The sequence below is a fragment of the Lepidochelys kempii genome, chromosome 15 (genome assembly GCF_965140285.1).
Source record: "Lepidochelys kempii isolate rLepKem1 chromosome 15, rLepKem1.hap1, whole genome shotgun sequence".
In the NCBI taxonomy this organism is placed as follows: Eukaryota; Metazoa; Chordata; order Testudines; family Cheloniidae; genus Lepidochelys; species Lepidochelys kempii.
This window is the reverse complement of record NC_136394.1, coordinates 30,414,220-30,436,743: the sequence shown is the minus strand read 5'-3', so window position 1 is coordinate 30,436,743 and position 22,524 is coordinate 30,414,220. Positions and strand designations below refer to the sequence as shown.

The window sequence follows — 22,524 nt, the reverse complement described above, 5'->3', positions numbered from 1 at the left end:
CTGCTGGCTTTGCCCCCTCGAGGCCGGCTGATTTTGTTCCATGGGGGGTACAGGGTGGTTCAGCCTCAGCCCCCGCAGCTGAATATTTCACACAGTGACGCCTTTTGCTGTTGAGGGACCTTTGGGCGACCTTCACCGCGGCTCCTGCGAGAACGTGGTGCCAATTACAGTACCAAGGCCTTTCAGACGTAACTCAAAAGGCCGAGGAACGACGGGCAGGGGCGGCCGGCTCCTGGAAGCTGTACACGTTAAACCCAACAAAGGCACCCTTATTCCCAAACCCGAATGCACGCATGGGGATTCAGACCAGAATAACTCAGATGCCCCCTAAGAGCGTCCATGAGAATCTCCCCTGCCCCCTACCGCTTTTAAGGTCACGCATTGTTGGAGCTGTGGAAATATGACGCTTTGCCATTAAGGAAGGTGTGGTGCTCTATAAACAGTGAGTCCAAAGTAGCAGTGAGGCAGAGTGACACTCAGAGGGGCATGAGTCACTGTAAACAGAAAATATCTGCACTGAGATGTGGAGATAAAGGGAGAGTCCAACCTTCAGTACCTAGAGGCATGCTATTGCCAGGCCAGGTGAGCGATGTTCGCTCCGTGCTCACACTGTTAAGAGTACCCACATAACGCAAAGAGACTGAGGCAAATTCATCCCTCATTTACTCCTGTGAGATGCCTTTGATGTCAACAAAGTCGCATCATAGTAACAGTAGAATTTGGGCCTGTGACTAAACTGCTGTGCTGTCGCAAGGTTTCTGAACGCTGAGGACGGGATACCCGCCACACGTGTTATGTAGCTTTCCACTGTTGTATTCAAAGGAAAATGGCAGCCGCGGTGATGCTCTGGTGTTTTGGTGGAAAGGTGCAGATCCCAAGTCCTGGCAAGACCCTGAAGTGTTATGCAAGATTCACTCTGAGTAATCACAGATTAAATCCTAGCGAGGAAGGCTGCTGTTGTGATTAAAGCACTTGTCTCAGCCTCAGGAGATCACGCTTCACTTCCCATCTCTGCCACAGGTTTTCTGTATGCCTCAGTTCCCTATTTGTAAGAGAGGCACTACTCCTCTCTGTCTTGACTCTTCAGCTTATAGACTCTTTCGGGAAGTGTTGTCTTTTACTATATGTATGTACAGCACCTAGCACAGTGGGGTCCTGATCTCAGTTGGAGTGGTGTAGTTAACAATTAAATCATCACATTAGTGCTCAGATGTCTGCCTCAATGGCATCTTCCTCCATAGAGCTGCCTACACCCAGCAACAGAGCCAGTCATCTGAGACCTAGCCAAGCAGGGTATCCGCTGTTACAGTCTTTCCAAAACCCCATGATTTTGGTGAGTGCCACTCAGAGCTATTTCAAGCAAAAGCAAATATTCTATTCTGTAGAAGCTACTGAGACTCACTTCTGGCTACCTTCTGGGATTCCCACCCTCTGAGGGGAAAACCTCAGGTGTACTTTTAGAAGTTTTGAAAATGAAAATTCCCAAAGAGATGACACTTTTAAAGCTTCAGCTACAGCCATAGGAACTCGCTTCTCAGATGCTTCAAGATCCAGCAGGCTGCTGGCAAAATCTCTATGCATAATGCTATGGGTGGACATAGCACTGTAGGATAGGTGAAATAGCACAAGCGGGACTGTATGCTGAAGTGCTTACAGTCTAAAGGCAAGGGCCCAAATCCTCCCCTAGCCCTTGTCACTTGGTGGGGACCTGACCATAGGAGGAACCAATGCAGTTCCAGGGGCATTGAGGAAGGAGGATGCTGAGATCCTGCCCCTAGGATCTGAGTACTTTTTACATGGATGAGCAAAGCTGGAGCCAATTCACAGAGGTTTTGGAGCCAAGCTGGAGGGCCACCGGCATTCGCCTACCTTCCATGGGTGGAGTGCAGTCGCTCACGCAGAGCAAAGTTCCACTGTCATTGTGTGGCATATGGGAAAGGATTCCTTCCCCTCCTGGCACCCCAGCTTCTTACATAAACCCCTCCTCTTCAGGAGTGAGTATTTAATTCATAGGAATTAACTGCAATCCATGGATAATGTTAAATATTGAGTCCCAACCCATGTCATAAATTAAAGCTGTAATTCCATCCCAGAGGGGCAACAGCACTAGCAAGCAGATCCTGCAAGACGCCATGGACACAGCCTCTTGAACTTTGCACCCTTGGTTTATGATTTCACCAGAAATCTCAATGCAATTATATGCAAGGTCCATACAACTCGGCAGAACGTTGCCCCTTATAAAAATAATAGAACTAATTAATCTGTGCGTTTCTGGTTTTTAAAAATAATACAGAATTTATCATCCAAATGAACACGGCTTAGCAGTTTAAGACATACCAATGTATCTATCGTTGGCACTGCTAGTTCCAGCCAGTCCTTTTGCTGACAAGTGAACTTTGTTTCTGCTGTCATAGTAACCACACATAAGAGCCAATAAATTAGGAGTGTTTTCAGGTTGTTGGATTTTTTTTTAAATTGACTTTGTTAGACTTTACAGCTTGAAAAGAGACCACACAAAATGAAGTTATAAAAAGAACAACATGAACTGTAACTGAATATCAAACACTGTCTATTTCAACTAGGATCTGGTCCTCCCATCTTGTGTCTCTCATGTAGTGTATCAGTGCCCTACAGTGGAGAAATAGGTTAACTGCAGATGCTATAAATGCAAGTACTGCCCTGCCAGTGACTGGGCCAAATACAGATCTGAGTTACACTAGATTCAAAGACCAGATTGGACCACTGTGATCATCTAATTTTCCATCCTGTATAACAGGCCAGAGAACTTTCCCAAATTAATTCCTAGAACAGATCTTTTAGAAAAACATCCAATCTTGGTTCAAAAGGTGCCAGTGATGGAGAATCCACCATGACCGTTGGTAAATTGTTCCAGTGGTTAATTACCCTCAATATACATGATTCAATGGCTGGCAGCTGAAGTTAGATAAATTCAGACTGGGAATAAGGTGTACATTTTTGTCTGCTAGATCGAAGCACTCATTATCAAGTATTTGTTCCCCATGTCAGTACATATAAATTGTAATCAAGTCATCCCCTAAACTCTTTGTTAAGCTTAAAAAATAAGGTTGCTTGATATCACTATAAGGCAGGTTTTCTAACCCTTTAATCATTCTTGTGGCTCTTCTCTGAACCCTCTCCAATTTATCAACATCCTTCTTGAACTGTGGATACCAGAACTGGACACAGTATTCCAGCAGTGGTCATACCAGTGTTAAATGCAAAGATAAAATAACTGCTCTCCTGCTACTTGACATTTTGAAAGGAAACCATTTTGAAGCACTTGGAGGAGAGGAAGGTGATCAGGAACAGTCAACATAGATACACCAAGGGCAAGTCATGCCTGACCAACCTGATTGCCTTCTGTGATCAGATAACTGGCTCTGTGGATATGGGGAAAGCAGTGGACATGATATATCTTGACTTTAGCAAAGCTTTTGATATGGTCTTCCACAGCATTCTTGCCAGCAAGTATAGATTGGATGAATGGACGATAAGGTGGATAGAAAGCTGACTAGATTGTTGGGCTCAATAGGCAGTGATCAATGGCTCGATGTCTAGTTGGCAGCCGGTATCAAGTGGCGTGCCCCAGGGGTCAGTCCTGGGGCCAGTTTTGTTCAACATTTGTATTAATGATCTGGATGATGGGATAGATTGCACCCTCAGCAAGTTTGGGGATGACTACTAAGCTGGGGAGAGAGGTAGATACGCTGGAGGGTCAGGATAGGGTCCAGACTGATCTAGACAAATTGGAGGATTGGGCCAAAAGAAATCTGATGAGGTTCAACAAGGACAAGTGCAGAGTTCTGCACTTAGGACGGAAGAATCCCATGCACCACAACAGGCTGGGGACCGACTGGCTAAGCAGCAGTTCTGCAGAAAAAGACCTAGGGAATACAGTGGATGAGAGTCAATCGTGTGCCCTTGTTGCCAAGAAGGCTAACAGCATATTGGGCTGCATTAGTAGAAGCATTGCCAGCAGATCGAGGGAAGTGATTATTCCCCTCTATTCGGCACTGGTGAAGCCACATCTGGAGTATTGCGTCCAGTTTTGGGGCCCCCACTACAGAAAGGATGTGGACAAATTGGAGAGAGTCCAGCGGAGGGCAACGAAAATGATCGGGGGCTGGGGCACATGGCTTATGAGGAGAGGATGAGGGAATTGGGCTTGTTTAGTCAAACACCATAGAGATGTCCATTACAATCGATACTATTATCTTTATCAAGCAAACTTGTAGTCTCATCAAAAAAATATATCAAGTTAGTTTGACAAGGTCTATTTTCCATCAAACCACGTTGATTGGCATTCATTATATTACTCTCCATAATTCTTTATTAATCAAGTCCTGTACCAGCCTCTCCATTATCTTTCCTGGGACTGATGTCAGACTGACAAGACTATAATTACCCAGGTCATCTGTTTACTCTTTTTAAATATTAACACAGCATCAGCTGTCTTCCAGCCTTCTGGAACATCCCCAATGTTCCAAGAATTATTGAACATCAGTATTAATGGTCCAGTGAGCTTTTCAGCCAGCTGTTTGATAGCTTTTGGATGCAAATTATTTGGACCTGCTGATTTTAAAATATCTAACTTTAGTAGTTGCTGTTTAACATCCTCCTGAGATACCAGCTGAGTGGAAAGAGTTATCATATGACATGACAACATCATCCAGTTTGTCCCCAAACACAGAGCAGAAATACTTATTGAATACTTTGGCCTTTTCTGCATTATTGATAATTCCACATATCCATCTAGTAATGGACCAATACCATTGTTAGATTCCATTTGTTTCTAATAAACTTTACAAACTCCTTGTCCTTAACTCTGCTGCCAACAGACTTCTCCTTGTATCCCTTAGTTTCTATTATCAATTTTCTACGATTTCTAGCTTCTGATTTAATTCATTACTATCAATTTCCTCTTTCTTCCATTTGTATTAGTATATTTTCACTTAGGGCTTATCTACACTATGGTTTTGGATTGCTAGGTATCTCACTGTAAACAAAACAAAACCCCACCTTCTTTGCGGTGAAGGCATAGCAAGGGCCATAACTATACCCTGCACATAGACAAGCTTTGAGTCACTGGTACTATGCCATCTGTACCTGGCCATTACAGCAAACATGCCCCAAACAAACACATTAAGGAATAATTAACTGGAAGGTTTCTTTTAATTAAGCCACTTTTAGCAATAATGCAGCGGAAAAGCCTGGAGCTTTTGACTTTCTGAGGTTGTAACCTCTATACAATTTTTTTTTAAATAATTTTTTAGAATTTTTGGTTTAAATTGTAGACTCCAGGCCAAGAGGGAATTTACTTCCTCTCCCAGTATAAGTTTTGGCACTTGAAAACATACTACCACCCCACCAAAAGCAAATGTAACTGATGGCACTAAATAACCTTAGCTGGTGACAATGGACACTGTTCCCCATTTGCTTCTCCCAGTTGCACTCTAGCATGTGCATCATCAGAAAGACTTGGAAAGGCCACACTAAAAATCTGGAAATACAGATTTCTGTAGATTCTGCATAGATTAAAAAACTACTGGCCCTCAAGTTTACAAGGACAAATGCAGGCAGCTGGTAATTTACTCCTAGCCTCTGAGCATAGATGTCTTGCTCTCATCTTGTCCTGTTTGTACTATTTGCTGATAGTCTCTCTTTGCTCTGAGTGCCTGCAGCAAGAAGGCAAAGGCACCGCAGCCCTTTTAAGCTACTCCAGCAGACTAAGGTGACTATAAAGGGGGCAGAAATGGCCCCTGAGAAAAACCTTCATTAAGAATTTTTCCCACCTGGCATAGAATGGCCACAACCACCCTACGTAACCCTTCAAGCATTAAGCGGGGTACCGGGAGTCGGGAGAGGGTATGTTTGCAGCACACAGCATTCTGGGTATTGAGGGCTGATGGCCCACAGAGGGCTTGTGCAGCCAGAATGCATGCGAGTGTCAGAATGCACAATGTCACTCATTCCTAAATTAGGTTCACAAGATCTGCAATGGCATCACATCTGGGCAATTTTCTCCCTGGCCTTGGCCTGCATTTCCAACTTCAGTCTGAGATCCCCTGTTTGGTTCAGAAACAAAACCACATCGTCTGGGGTCTTTACCCACTGCTATTGGTCCTCAAAAACTGGTAAGCAGACGTATGCAGGACTCTAGAGGATATCTCTGCTGGAGCGGGTGGGTGAGATTCTGTGGCCTGCCTTGTGCAGGAGGTCAGACTAGATGATCATAATGGTCCCTTCTGACCTTAATATCTATCTATGCTGTTTCCTGGGAGGTACATGGTCCCCTAGATAAGCAAACGGACTAGCACAACCGGTGCCTGTAGATGGACCAGAATCCTCCCTGATGTGACTTGTTTGACTCACCTCCTGGGGCTCAAACGAGAGGGATATTTGGCCCTTTTGTTCTATTTACTGTTAAAGAACCAGTAGCATTATTAACAGATACTTAGCACTTATACAATAATACTTTATAATGTTCAAAGTACTGAATGTTAATGAATTAACGTAATTAATGTTGCAAGCCACATTTTCAAGTGAACCTTTAGTTTTGTGTCTGTTTTAACTGCAGATACAAATTTGCAGGTGCAATTAGCTGCTGGCACTATAAGGCCTGAGACGAGAGGTACAAGCAGGTCACATCCATCAAGCAGGGGTGGGAGTGGCCAAGAAAACAAAAACCAAGAACCCGATGCCTGACTGTATTTCCCTGAAATCTAGTTCATGTGCAGCTGGTCCCTTTGCTGGTCATTTTAAAAATATCCAAAAGCACTTGTCCAGCTTGCAAAATAAAGGGCTGCAAAATTCCAGCATCAAACCTGGAGCCAGGAGCACTCTGAATCCACTAGGGACTGGTCCACTGCTTCATCTCTTGTAACTGTAGTGTTCAGTATTAAAATACACCTGCCAGTAGCAGAGACCCACTTCCATTTAGTCTGACCCATTCATCAGAGGTCTCGTTGAATAGCTGGAGGCTCAATTTTAACACCAAAAGGAATAGTGGGCCTATCTAACTATTGCCTGGCAGAGGTGATAATGTCATTCCAGTGAGGAGTCTGGCAAACAACACTATATTCTAATGTTCTAGGACCACCAAGCTTTTTCTTGAACAAAGAGATCCATATTTGGTTTCAGATTGCAGCTATATTGCTTTTTGGAGGTTGGATGCTGCTAGCATTTGGAACAGTTCTTACCTTGTCTTGGATTTCTATATCTCAGGGACTTTGCCAGAGGAGGGTCATCTGCAAAACATCTGCAAACAGCTACAGGTATTTACCTTTCAGGAGATGAAGTTCCTTCAGGTCATTACAATTCTAGCCTCATTCATATTGTCTGTCACTCATGCTCCTGAAGGCTCCAGTGACACCCACAGGTTAGTGGTGGTGTCCAGCAAACTGAGCCAATGTGACATCGATAATGATAATGAGAGTTCATGGATACATCTGCCTGTGTGAAATCCATGCTCACCTCTCTCCAAGTCTTCTGTAGCCAAGTCTCCCCTCATCACCCTGCCAAAAAATGAACAAACCACTTTCTGAAGCAGGATCTTCACCCAGTGGTTTCCAACTGCCTGTTATCTGATGTTGGAAGCTCTGTCTTTTTGCACTGGTATAATGACAGGCTTGCTTGTTTTTTACCCTCCCGCCAGTGATTGGCACAATCTTGGGACTGCTAATTTTTCCATGTAGTTTGGATTCTGCATTCGCTAATGAAATTGGTGGTTATTCCTCCACAGACAATGCTGGGAAACGTAAGCTTGGCTGGGACTACACCATGGCTATCCTGGATGTCGTTCTACCATGTTTGTTGCCACAGATACAATTTAAATGAGGTCAAGTCCAAAGTCTTTTTCTCTTCTGCTACAGAAAGTAGAATTCTAGTAGGAGAAGATGAACAAAATAATCCATCAGTGAAACTAGTGTTTTATGATTGACTGCTCCATGGTTTTGTACAGATAAACAAAGCCAGGGCATAGCCTTTTCTTATCCAACATGCACTAGACCACAAGTAACCCCCACCTTAATGCTAGCAGAGTGGTGGGCCAAATCCTCAGCTGGTGTAAATCTGCATAATTCCATTGAAGTCAATGAGCTACATACACAGCCAGTAGCTGAGAGCCTGAGCCATTGTTCCCACAGCAGTTAGTAAACTGTGTCTCCTCTTTACCAAAGCAGCTTTGTTTAATTCTTACAATGACCAGTTTTCATTGTCTGTGCTGAAAAGGAAGGAATGAACGAGAGGAAGCTCAGGGGTGGCAGCACTGGAGTCCAGGCAAGCAGGCTCATAGCACAGAAGTAGCGTAGAACAGCATCTGTCTGAGGCTTGATTAACCAGCACTGGCAGGCAGCATCTGTCCAGTTCCAGATAATGATAGGGTTAGACAGCCAGGGCACCACGAGAGACCAGAAAGGGGCAGGGAATGGAGAGAAAGAGGCAGAGCTGTACAGGGTAGGCAGTGGTGTAAAAGGGAGCAGATGGATCTGGCAGAGAAAAGCGGGGAGGCCTGCTGGGGGTAGGATGGGAAGAGGGATGTCCCTGGCAGGAGAGGGAGTTAAAGAAATAGCAATGGGACCCTGAAAGTGGAGGGGAGAGGCAAGAAGTTCTGGAGAGATCAAACAGGTGCAGATCTCCTCTGACAGACACCTTCAGCAATAGCATCAAGAGGGTTCTTGCTTTTTGTCTCTGTAATTCCAGGTCAGGTTACAAGCAAGAGGGCTGGTTTTCACCCCCCTGTAACTGCCATCTTCCACAAACTCACCCTGGGATCTAGGAGTCAAGCTGGTCCCATTCCATCTTGTGCCTTATCACCAGCAGTAAAGGGAAATTGGGCCCAATGCTGGTGCAGCTGATGTAGCAAAGTGGCAACTGACTGGGTTGTCGAGAACGGTTCTGCTGAGGAGGCACCACTGTGTTGCTGGGTACACCAGAGCCATGAAGAGCCCTGGATTTGCATGAAACTGAAAATCTCACTCCTTGAGCTACTGGACCCTACCTATGGCACAGACGTAAGATATTAAGATCTAGTCAGAATACGTCTCGCCATTCCTACCTTATTAAGAGGAAACCACACCTTGGAGGCCATCCCATTTCACAACAGAGTATTACTGAGATACTGATTGGAAACTGGAGAAAACACTGCACAACATGATGTAGGATATCGTTAGCAGCAATCATAATGCTGTAAATACACACTGCACTTTGCAAAAGAGAAAATGTATTCCCTGCTACAAAGAGCTGGAGCTAAGAGGGTTAAAGCACGAAGTGCACTTTCAGAGAGGCCCAGACATTGCAGTGATTTTTAGATACACATTGGAGACTTCCTTGTCAACACTTTAATAAACCTAGACATGCCTCATTGCAGATTAAAAGAGTTTGCACCACTGCTAATTGCAATTTGGATAACACAAGCATGTGTTAGTTTCTCTCACACAGCAACTGTATAAATTCTTTCCAGAATAGGAACAAAATATGTTACAGGAACAACTGGGTAAGTCTTCTGAGATTCTCACTTTTGGATTATATCTGTGGAATCATGGTATGGTATAAACAATGAGTTGTTCTGATGACTCATCTCTCCTGATGGTGCAGTAATGAAAAACCCCTTTATCAATTTCTGGATGCCCCCTTAAAATGGTTTGTTTCTGTGGCATCTGCTCTCCCCAACATAAAAACACACAATTAACAAGAGGCACCAGAACAAACATCTCTGAAGATCTTACATTCCAGGATTCAGCAGTGAGCTCTATTTTGATTTGATTTCCTCTGACATTCTGAGGCTGTTTATAGGCAGAATGACTGTCATGCACGAATTGTGTGTTAGGGACACCTGTTGCTAGTACAATTTTAAAAGATACTCTGGGCTGCCTCTCTTTGTATTCAGCTTCTTTGAGTTCAGGGATCTGAGTAGGCAAGTAGTTGGATGTTCTGCTCAATAATGTTTGGATTATATTGTTAGCTGGGAGATTTATCTTCCCAGGAAGGCCAGGTGGGAAGTCTGGAGTGGTATGCAAACTGAGTGACACACCAGTCTGCCAACGCCACAAAGGCAGGAGAGGAGGCAGTGAGTAAGAGCTGCTAGGCAAAGAGTGGGTGTTTACTTCTGTCAGGCTGTAACCCACCTTCAGAGCAGCGCTGCTCATGCAAAGGTGAGGAGAAAGCTGCACACATGAGTGGGACAGTACCAGCAAGATGCATAAGGCATATGGATTGCTCCTGTGAAGTGCTGAGTGCTCTCAACTCCTATTAAAGTCAAGGGGAGGCGTGGCCTGACTGTGCAAAATGCTGAAAGCCCCAAGGTCAGAGGTGCTTGCAGGAGACCAGGCCACAAATGATGGCTGCCCACAGCAGGACAGAGAGCTTGGCAACACAGAGGCGGGGTGAAATGCACAATTTTTTTAAAGCGTGGAGCATCACAATTTCAATTGGAAGCATTTTAGTAACATGCTCCCCTGCAGAGATTTCTGTATCTAGCTAGCTCTGCAGCCCTCACCATCTGTAACTCTGTTTAGATCTGTGTGTGTCTCTCTGCATTCCCATGGATCTGTAGCTCAGATTCCAAGCTTTGGAAAGACACTAAGCCTGAGCTGTAATTCCAAAATGCACTGGTATTTAAACATCTATCCCTTTAAGCATTCTTTTAGGTGTGTCTATTGTTATCTGAATGTTTATTTTCACATTTTCCAAACAAACCGTTTCCACCCAATATTTTGAACAACTCAGTCGATAGTGTCCCTCTCATACTGCTGCGACACATCAGACATGCCTAAGGGTTTTATAATTCTATCCTAATCCAGATCATTCACTGTCAAGATGCAAAAGCAGATGATATGATGTGGTAGTTGAATTCTGCTTCAGCATTAATCAGATGGTATCTTTATCTCCCTAAGCAAGTACATCATACAAACCTCAGATGGATTGGCAATTGGATGCATTATTCATGCACTGTTCCTGGACAACTAAGAGCTTAAAAAAACCTCTCTTCATTCTCTCCTCTCCTTCCCTTCAACCTGAGCAACAACCCAAAGAGGACTTGACACAGCTGCACCACTAGAGGAATCCTACTTCATCTTCCAAAAGGGTACAAGGGAGAGAGAGAAGAGCCTGGTGATATCCACCACCTTTTCTTGGCTAATCTTTGTGTACAGAGGGCCAGATGCAGAATCCATTGAAGTCCATGGAAAGACTCCCACTGCCATCAATGGTCTGTGACTCAGGTCCAAGCTGAGTGGGTTTCCACCTGCAAAAGCAGTCTTTGGGTGTTTATGAAGGACACAGGGTGAGAATGACAAATATTTTGCATTTTTGCTAACCACTCCTGACTCCCCACAAGAGTGATGATCTTCACTGGCAACATGTAATTGTATCACCGTGTTCTAAGAGAAGGCACGTCTAAGACTTCTTTTCTATCCATGCTGCTGAAACAGCTTCTAAACCAGTGCCAAAGCTGGAAAGAAATTGCTGGAGAGAATTAGATTGTGCATGTACCGCACAAGAGACTCAATTATCCAAACCTCCATTTCCAACCAGCTGCCAACATGTCTCCCTCTTCTATTGACTCCTGAACAGCTCAGTATCTTCGGACGGTTGATTAGGATTCAATTGTATGTCGCTTTCCTAACACGCTCGAAGAGTTTTTTTGAAAGAAAGGAACTCAGTTCAAGCATTGATCTTTGTAAGTGACAAGAACCATCGTGTACATATGACCCATGAAAAGCTTTCTTGTCAATGAGAGTTGTGTCTACAGATTCAGGTTCTGATTCTCCACTGCTTTGATCCTGCATCATCATTTATACCTGTGAACAGTAAGACTACATCCTGTGTGTAAAACATTATTCCGTTTGATAACATTTGCACAGGTGTAACCGATGGCAAAAGGCAGTGAAGAATCTGGCTAAAAGATACAAAACTTTCCACGACCCCTTTCTTAGTGTGTCTAGTCAGTAAAAGCACAGCAATAAACAACAGCCAGGATTTTATTGATTTGAAAATACATTTAACCATAGAGAATATAGTTTTAGTTTGTCTTTTTGAACAACAGTAAAGAACAATTTACAAAGAAAACCAAAAGCATGAGTAAAATATAAAATGGATCTTATACCACAGTGTGAAGTTGAAATATGCCAAGACAGACTTTAGCAGCACTTCTACAAATGTTATAATAAAAGCTACAATGCTCATTAATCTCATATAGAGTGAGTCCCAGAGACCAAAATGGCATCCTATGGGTAAAAGCAGCAATTCGTTGTAGGGCAACATAAGGTTTAACACCAGTTCATACAGTACATTCATAATCCTGTTACATTTAATTCTTTTTCCAATACATCCTTGTGATAAGTTTATCATTAATTTCTCAGATGTATAAGAGGTCTGCCTTCTAAGGTTTCCCACTGTACTTAGCAAAAACTAAGCTCGGTACTATGTGCTTTAGAATTATATAGGTGCCAATCATGGGTCCATAGCGAAAGGCAGAGTTGCATTTTGTACATAAAGCAGGGATGCGATCTTTGTTTATGAAAAATACAGATTATTCTCCCCAGACTCTCAGCACTTACTTAGAGAAGAATGACAGGAGGACTTGTGGTACCTTTGAGACTAACCAATTTATTAGAGCATAAGCTTTCGTGGGCTACAGCCCACTTCATCGGATGCAGCTTATGCTCTAATAAATTTGTTAGTCTCTAAGGTGCCACAAGTCCTCCTGTTCTTTTTGCGGATACAGACTAACACGGCTGCTACTCCGAAACCTTAGAGAAGAATGAATTTTCTGAGAATTTACAAGTAAATCTGTTAATTAATTTTAGGAGTAAATTAATTTGATAAGAATGAGTCCCTAAAAAATTTAGTATCCAGTGTCAGACCTTTTTATTTTACCTCAATTATCTTAGTAAGGAAACAGCACAGCCTCTTCAAATTTCTCATACAGTTAGAGCTCACTGAGAACTTGTTCACAGACTAACGTTTGAAGATTTTTATTTATTTTTCAGATAAATGGTCATTTTTAACTATTGCTGACAGTCCCCCCCTCTGCAGGAGCTGGAGATAAAGTTTTATTTCAGAGAATTCCATGAAAAATTGCCCTCTTTTGCAATGGCTGTTACCCCCTATTGTTCTTAATGGGAGAGAGTTCACATGCTGCCCTTAGCAAAGATGTCCACTGCCTCCATTCAGCAAGCTCCTCATGGCACAGAGAGGACCACTGTCTATACTCTGAGGGCAAGTGGCTTCACCGTTATTGAAAACAATGAGAGGTGATGGCCATTTTGAAAGCAGTCAATTCTTTGAGCTTTTCTAAATAATTTTATGTGCCAGCCTCTGCTGAAGGAGACACTTTCAGTTATGAAAAGTAACAGGAAAAAATTACCATTAATCCTAATTCTTTCATTCCCAAACCAATCCATTGCACTAGATCCGCCCAATGGAAAAGGCACGTGGGTGGGGAACCAGGGTGAAAGACGGAGGGCAGGAGGTAGACAGAAGCTGGGGTATAAACGCGGGTTACTTCGGGCTGATCTGTCAATGCACAACAGTTGTAAATGCAGCTTAACTAGCCAGTTACTTAGTGCTGCTCCCAAGCCCCATAATGCAGCTAGAACATACTGGGAAGGCTGGCCCTAAAAGTAAAAACACTCCCCTTAAGCCTGATACTTCATATCTTGAAGTCATTAGCAATATCACACTGCAACATTCGCTTTGGGCTTCTCTGTCAGTGTCCACGTAGGAATTTTTAGTATTTTTTAACGGAAACGCTTGACAAAAACTAGAGAACGTACATCACTAATTTAGGGTAAAATACATTACAAGGATGGTGTAACTATTCAAAACACAAGCATTAGAAACCCAGGAAATTCAGAGTTAAGGTTAAGCTTAAACTTAAAAGAAATCCAAATATGTTGAACTATAGAAATGCACGTTCAGGCACACAAACAACCCTAACTCTGACCCTAGTGGACCCCCCGCCCTCCCCCAAAGCTCATGTGTCTTTAAAAATCAGTTTAATCTAATCTGGGACTGAAAAACTCAAAAACATTTTAATCATTAATGTATGTTTCTTGCATGGTGTATCTACAGGAGAGAGTTAAGGTGGTTTGGGTACCCTAAGTAGGAAGACAGAGGCAAGATTCAAAGGGATGTAATGGAAGGTATCTGGGAGAAGTCCAATATTATACAGGAAAACACCATCTTTATCTACTGCAGAGTTTGAATTATTAGTTCTAGCAATAATTACCAAATCTCTATATTGCTAGAAAATGTGCACTTCATAAATAACAAATTGTGCTCTTTCAGTATCTACATGTACTCAAGAAATATGGGAACCATTACTAGAACTGCTGGTATTAGCTAAAATTCCAAAGCAGATAGATTAAAACCACAAGGATGCCATTTCTTCAGTACATTTGTCAAATGTAAAAAAAATCTCTCCCCTTTATCGCACTGATGATATTGGTTCAGAGACTCTCACTGGCTGAACAGGGAAGCTACAATATGGGGGAAACAGAGCAGCAACTCACACTGCATATTTTCAAGTCACTTACCATTTTCTTTAAAAAAAAAAAATTATTTCATGTGTGACAAGGGTCGTGGAACAAGGGCTCTGTATTCTTTATAGACTAGCAGTAAAATAGCTCCCAACTCAGTGAAATCAGTTGATTGACAGAGCAAGTGGGGACAGAAAAGGAAATCAAGTGTTTCTGGAGCAAGAATGACATATGACAGTTAAAAAAAAACAGTCAACAAAGTAAAGCAGGAGTGAAATTCATCCCTCGCTGAGGCCCACAAAGGCCTACGTACCTCTGAAGTGGGACTTAAGTGGCTTGTGCCTGTCCTCTGCTGAGGTGAATTTTACCCAAACAGAAGAGCTAAAATTATGCTACATTACAGCATCAGGAACAATTGCTTCCCTTGAGGTGGCTTTTAAACCACCAGTAAAAGTTACCATTAACAGCTGTACTTCTATTGCCGGCTTTAGCTACAGCAAAACCAAAATTCTGTATGTTAAGAGGCTGCTAAAAACTAAAAGGCTGAGTAAGAGTAACATTCTGCAGCATCGCAGCCTTCAGAGCAATCTTGGTCTTGGGAAGAAAAGTCAATCTATATGAGAAGTGTTTATAGAAAGGCCTTCCAGAGTCTCAACACAGGAAAAAAGAAAAACCTCTTCTAAAAAAAACACATTCAGGAACAAAGACCATTTCTAAAATGTTTACTTTAGTAACGCTGAAGAAGATGGATATCAAGAGTCGTTTGGTGGGTCACATCTGCAGAAAGCTCAAATGCAGGCAAAGAATCCATTAACAACCCCCTTAGGAAAGGATCAGGGTTGGAATTTGTTTTGGACATTAAGTAGAATGTATACAAAGCAAGCTGATCTGAGAGCTAAGTAGTTCTAATTAAAGTATATAGAGTGAAAAAACCTCCCCTCTCTGCAGAGGGTGCTCACATGGGCCTTTAGAGGAGCAAATTGCATCTATATGGACTTGCCGGAAAGAAAATATTCATCTGGTTCATCTAGTTTGCCCCATATCAGAATAATTATCTAACGCATTTCCCTGCCAAAGGCTCTATCCTAGTGTCAAAAGGCAATTTGTCTGCCTGCACAATTTGTAGCTTTCCCTGGAAGGGAAGGGAAGGGAAACACATAAGTGATATGGCTCTGTTCTCCCCTCAGAAAACCCAGGGTAATACTTACATTTTAGGGCCTATAGGACACAGGTGCGCACTCAGGCAGAGAGGAAAGGACTGAGGAGAAGGAAAAAGAGGTGCAACAGCTAGATAAGCAAGATCCTACTCTTGTAACTCTGGGCAGTTTTATACCGACCCTGAGCCCTAGATTTTTAGTATGAGAGTATGTGCTTATTTTCCACTGGCCTCACCACGTCTTTTATCCTATTATGTACATAAGCAAACTCTTTCCCAATGGCCACTCTCCTAATTCACTCTGTTTAAATCACCAAAAGGAAACCACTCATTGTGTGAATTAGACGTCACATACACAAGGTTTGTGGAGCACTAATCAATTTCAATCGGCATTGAGGTATTATGCATGGATCACAACACAAATTACAATACAAGTCTGATTTAAAAGGTGGCCTCCACTTATCTGCACACACAGTTTATGCACGGTCACTCATGCACACAGAGCATGCTAGTGGATATACACATTGGCACAAAAATTGCGTGCATACAAGTGGATTCTAAGGGTAGGTCTACACTGCAATTGGAGAGGTCATTGTAGCACACACAGTCATAGCTGAGCACGCTTGAATCGAGCATCTAGCTTGGGTACGAAGAGCACCAAAACTGCAGTAGCATAGGCTAGCTGCCCAAGTACAAGTATGCACTCAGGCAGCTAGCCCGCCCGGCACGGCTTGACTGCTACTGGCTCCCGAGCTAGCGAGATTAAAGCTATATCGGATACATCTTCACATACTGCAGTCACCACTTGGATTGCAGTGTGGATATACCAACTTAACGCCCCTGGACATGCCAGACCCTGTGTGCATTAGCTGGAAGTCATGTGAGGTCAGTTCCCATTCATTACAATAGAACCCCTATTTAACAACTAATTAGGGACTGAGGAGTTCAGAAAATGGAACATCTCAAATTGACAGTGGTAGGGTGCAGTATGATACTCTGTCACATTCTTCTTCTCCTCCAAAGTGATTTCCAATGCACTGAGCCATGAGAATGTGAAGTGATGTCTACTCGTTTTTCAGCAATGCCACTTTCATTATGTGATTCCCCTCCCCCGGTCAGGAAAAATGGGTTGTATAACTGGCTGTTTGTAAGATTGGTGATCACAAAAATCACCGTTTTAAAGTATTTAAACCACTGATGGATGGATGGGGACATCATACAGTCACGTTATTCTAATTCACGTTTTGGAATCCATTTGCTCACAGTTTTTTATTTCAGACAGACAAGCAAATGCCCCTTCCCCCCTTACTGCTCTCTGAGTGTTCTGTTGGAACCATCTCAGTTTCCAGGGGCTCTAATGTCTCTATGAAATCCAAACTATCCCACAGTTTTTCACGGCCTTTGTGACTCCAAGTACACAGTCTATGGACACACACGCAGAGCTGAGTTGGGACCACACATGGCCAAAAGCTATGGAAATTTGCCATGATTACAGTACATCTTGACTTTCTGATATGCACTGTTTATAAACCCCACCAATCAGCCAACCTGCCTGTGGCTGTGCATGTGAATTAACAACCTGGCAAGATATCTGAACAAGAAATGCATTCAAAGAGCAACACACTCAAGATAAGACATCCCCCTGACCAATTTCTGCTCTGAGATTCGCATGCACAACTCCCACTGGAATATCTGAGAGCAGAATTTGTTCCACTGACTTTAACGTACGCTGGCAGCTCCCATTTGAATGTTACATTTGGTACATTGACTGCAATGGAGTTACTCTGGATTTACATTCAAAGTGAGAGTAGAATGTATCCCTAACGCTTTCTCTATGAACACTTCATTATTTTTCTGGAGAGTACCCTGGGATCAGTTTAACGTTCATACGCTTGGAGCAAAATGGATGCAGTGTTGCTTTAACTGCAGCCTAATACATTAAATTTTGGGGGGAATCTAATTTGCTGCAATAGAACATATTAGGCCCCTGATCCTGCAACCACATCTACCCAGGCTGACCCCAGTGCCTGTGCAGAGCCCCACAGAAATGAGTGGGGTGAAAGGGGCCATATGTGGCGATTCCACTGAGGGATCAGGGATAAAGTTGTTACCCCTGTTTCTGTTCCACAATTTTTGATCCAAACTAAACCAAGCAAAGCTGAGGTAAAACGGTTTCTTAACCTGCATTGAGCTTTTTGTTGCTGGAACAGAACAATTTTCGCAGTACAAGGAAAGTGACAGATTGGCACATCATTGAGTAGGTGCTACAGAGAACCACGCAGTTCTTAGAAGCAAAGATTTTTTTTTCCCCTCAAAAAAATAATACCCCACTTAAATCACATTTTTTCTCGATACTGTATATATAGACACAATTTTCTGGTAAACATGTACAAGATATGTTTGCAACATTGAAAAGATATATCTCCATTTGCATAAAGATTCACACTCACTGAATTCAGCACACAAGGACACACAGTAATGTACAGTCAATAGAATAAATAAATACTTTTTTTTGTTAGAAATTATTCAAAAACACTGCTATTGATGGGCCCGAAGACACACTCAGATAATACAGATAGCAGATATTGTGCAGGATTCTCAGCTATCCGTTTAAAAAAAAAAAAGCCTGAAAGCTAGTGTCAGAGTTGTTGCTTGATAAAATATGACTATTTATGCCTATCTAGTGGTTATTATTCCTTAGTTTTGCTATGTGAAGGTGTTACTTTGATCCCTTCCACTTTAGAACAAGGTTACTCAGATTATTTATCCATTCTAACATCTGAAAAGCTACAAGGTCTAGAATCAGGAACAGGTCACCAGTGTAGGCGTGAGATTTGCTCTCTGCTTTAGGAAAAGATGACACATTCATAGTTGAACCTGAAGGTTTAAAGCCCAACTTCTTCGGTTTCCATGCAGACTATTTCAGATGCTAGTGTGGACTGTTTTCTCCAGTAAATTAAGCTTTTTTTGGAGTTTAATACAGCAGATTGGCTCTAACCTGGGCAGAAAATTGCTTCAAAGGGTTTCCTACCTCGTGTGAATAAAGTACAAATAGCCTGCAAAATAAAAAAAATTAGAGAAGACAGATTTCCTCTGCTTTCACCTAAAACTGTATTCATCTCCAGCAAAAGGGTTCAGCAGGCCCTGCCCTTCCCTGGTTTGCAGTTACAGACTCTGCATCCCAACAGTACCCAGGGATGAGCTGATTTGTTCACATACTGCAGACTGGCTCACTGTACTCTGCAACTGATTTCTGCAGCATGCACTATTTTCTTCTGCGTTTCTTCTGCAAGCAACGTCTGAGACACACCACACACAAATACAAAATACATCAGTACAAACGAGGGTTTTGCAGGAGAGGAACAGAGGGGTCCCTTTCCCCTTCTGGTGAACACCACTCCCTCAGCGCAGGGGGCTCTGGCTTAGCCCTGCTGGGAGAGCTGAGTGGAGGAAGAGAAAACACATATATCGCACATTTCATGGCTGGCAAACAGATTTTTGCAGCACAATTTGAGAGAAAGTACCCTTGAAAGAGCTACAGCAAAGCATTTTCCCAGCTGCTAGGAGCAACCACGGACTGGTTTAGCCATGACAATGACCTTCCTGGGAAGGTGGGAACTAACCCACTAACACAACCCACTTCTCTCCTTTTCCTCTTCTACTTTTTTTTAACCTGAGTTGAAAAATAAACCCAAACTCTTGGCTGCACTAACCTCACCAATTACCCTGCAGCTCAGCTTTCCTGCTGCTCTGGTGCAGGCCAAGGGGCTGCACGCCACAGCGCCCGTGGGGCAGAATGCTAGTGCGACTGCAGGGAAGCTGCCTTGGAATTGCACCACTCTGGGTACCCAGAGCAGAGAATGCTAAGCGTGGTCTATTTTCCTCCACATGGGCCTGACCCAAAGCCCACTGATGTCCTACTGGAGTCTTTCCATTGACTTCACTGGGCTAAGGATCAGGTTCCATAAACACAAGAGACTCCTCTGGGCACTACACTCTGAATTTTCAAAAGAGCTCAGGGCCGGATTTTTCAAGTGCTCAGGACCCACAATTGGAACCAGACTTTCCAGCAGAGCTCAGCTCCTAGATTGGCACCGAAATACATGGCATCCTGAGCTCTTTTGGAAACTGAGCCGGAGTTGGAACTCCACACGCTCTGATCCTGGGGTAAGGAGCAAACTGCAAAGCCTAGGGAATGGGAGGAGAACAGAGCCCCAAACAAGGAAGAGGGTATATCGTAGGAGGAACTTGCCTGATCAGAGTCTCTCTGCTGAAGGCACAGCCTCACGCTCCTCCCACAGAGCCGAATGCTGAGAACACCCTCGTTTTCACTAGCTTGAGATGCGTGCTGCCTGGCTCTCTTGTCACATGGGGAAGCTGCTTCTTGGGAAGTGTTTTGTTCCCCTGAAGTATATGCTGCAAATTCAAAGGCAGACCCAAGGGACAGCAGCAGCACCGTCTGCCTGTAGCCCACCCCCCTTGGGAAAGCTTTGTCTGGAAAGTGCTCTTGCTAAAGATAGGGACCATAACTGCAATCATACCACCAAAGCAAAGCAAAGCAAGGCAACGTCTGCCCAGGATTTGCTTCCCAAGTAGAAATGTTTGAAACAGAAAAGAAGATGCCGATTTACAGCTCTTTGGTCAATCACTGAAAATGAACGCAGGGCTGAAGAACTAAACCAGGGGACCCTTCCCCTAATGTCGAAGCTCAACAGCATGAGAGCAGAGATAAGGGTACTTTCATCTTAGAGAGCAGCATGTGTCAAACTACCAAGGTTGTGTCGTCACCGGTGTGGCACTTCAAGAAAAAGGAAATGGGGCAGGAAGTGTTGGCTGGGAGTCTGCGACGTCTCGCCAAACACCCCACCCTTCCCAGGCCCTTCATTTATTCTCAATCAGCGTCTGGACTTTGTACACGAGATCCCGGGCCAGCTTCAGGAGCTGTTTGGTGTTGTGCCGCTCGGCCATTTCTGGAATATGGAAGGAAAAGGAATAAACAAAGATGGCCAAATAGCTCCTCGTCCTGAGAAAGCTGAGAGCCTGTCAAAGGTTTGCATCTCTCTACCCATGCCACGTTTTAGGAGTTCAAGCTATTCAAAGCAGTTGTGGGGCCCTGATCATGGCTGTGTCAGAAGCACCATATTTAATATTTATGAGAATCATTATTAGCTAAAGAATCGCTGGGGGACTGTTCTCTACAGCGAAGAGTAACCGTATAACAAGTGGAGAAACTGAGGCCCGGAGCAGCGAAGCAACTGCCCTCAGGCCACAGAGGAAAAACAGAGTTTGGATTAGAACTGACAAGTTGCTGGCTTGCAGCCGTCTGCTCAGGACATCAGCCTCGCAGTCTCTCATAAGCAATCTTGCCCCATTCTGTGTCAATAAACACTAGTTATTAGTATAGACTAACCTGCCCTAACCACAGAGACTTGCTGACAAAGACTGAGTACCTGCCATAGATCCAGCCCGACAAAACTCAGGACATACCATTGAAGAACTTGATGATATCTGTAAAATCCATGTTATTTTCCAAAATGATGTCCCGGTACATTTCCACCAAGGCCAGGGCTATGAAGAGGACATAGTGCGAAGAGGAGACTCGTGCAGCTGCCCAGATTGTCTCCCAGACGGAGAAAACATCATCATACACCAGCTCTGTAAAAGAGAACAACAATGGCTAAGCCAGGGCATCGTTCAGGATGGGCTCAGGACCTGGAATCGGTCTATGGAGAATGCCTAGCAACAATGGAGGGTCCCTTCTTTGGAAGATTACAGAACTATTTTTAAAAGGGTATTTTGTTACAGACTGATGGTTATTTTATATGGAAAGTTGTTTTTATAGATGGAAGATAATCAGGCTCCTGCCAGGATGTAAGGACCTAAGTATGGCCTGACTCTTATCTCACATCAGTGTGAACCAGGAGTAACTTCACAAGCCACTGGAATTATATGGGTGGACGTGACGGAACAGTCAGTTCCAGTGCAAAGGGTGGTCTTGATTTAGTGGAGAAATGCAGAAGAAGCACAGACATTGGGATTTAGCATCCAGCCAAATTCAAATTACAAATAAGGCACAATTTTTTTAACATTGCGGGTGATTAACCGCTGTAAAACTCCCAAGGCAAGTGGATGGTTCTCCATCTCTGGATGTCTTCTAATCCAGACTGGCTGCCTTTCTGGAAGATGCTTTTGCCAAACACATGTTATTGGGCTCAGTACAGAGGGTAACTGGTGAAATTCACTGCCCTGTGTTATCCAGGAGGTCAGACTAGATGATCTAATGGTCCCATCTGGCCTTAAAGCATGTGACTATAAAACATGACACTTCCCCGTGCCCAGATATTCGTTACCAACGTCATAGACTCTATGTCTAATACAAATTATTTTCCCAGCATACTAACATTGCTGCTCAACCATTAAAATACCATGAAGTAGAATTTTGTGAATGAATTACTAATAAATAAGGGATGACTCCAGCACAGCTATCAACAAGCTTAGTGTTAGCTCTGCTCACAGAGCTTGCTGCCCACCAATCTGGCATTCCAAACCTACAGCCCGCCTACACCGGGACATTCCCCGGCGCTGGCTTTTGTTGTAGCTTTGTGTAACTACCTATGGGGACTAGGATGAAGCCTAGTCTCTTCCACGGGTGGGCAAAGGTCTCCGAGGGGCGAGAGGAGAGGCCATTAGATGAGTGTGTAACAAAGCCCCACAGCTGAAACTTGTTTTTAAAAAAGAAGAGTCAGCTGTTGGCCCCTTAGGCTGTAAAAGCTCTGGGACTGGGGATGTTTTGCATGGACTGGTCCTGTAGAGAAAAAAGTCCAATCTGCTAGTGCCATAATGTCACTGAAATTTGACCCGGCTGTC

General features: G+C 43.5%; 1 protein-coding gene across 3 annotated transcripts in view; it reads right to left on the bottom strand.

Moving 5' to 3' along the window:
* Positions 1-11,981: 11,981 nt before the first annotated feature.
* Positions 11,982-22,524, bottom strand: part of SGSM1 (small G protein signaling modulator 1) — an 80,548-nt gene continuing 70,005 nt past the window's right edge. For all 3 annotated transcript variants that reach the window (XM_073312613.2, XM_073312614.2, XM_073312615.2), the window contains 2 exons: positions 21,145-21,312; positions 11,982-20,627 (listed from right to left, as the gene is read on the bottom strand). In XM_073312613.2, coding sequence (XP_073168714.2) covers positions 20,539-20,627; positions 21,145-21,312 — 257 coding nt within the window. In that variant the 3' untranslated portion in view covers positions 11,982-20,538. The remainder of the gene's footprint in view (positions 20,628-21,144; positions 21,313-22,524) is intronic.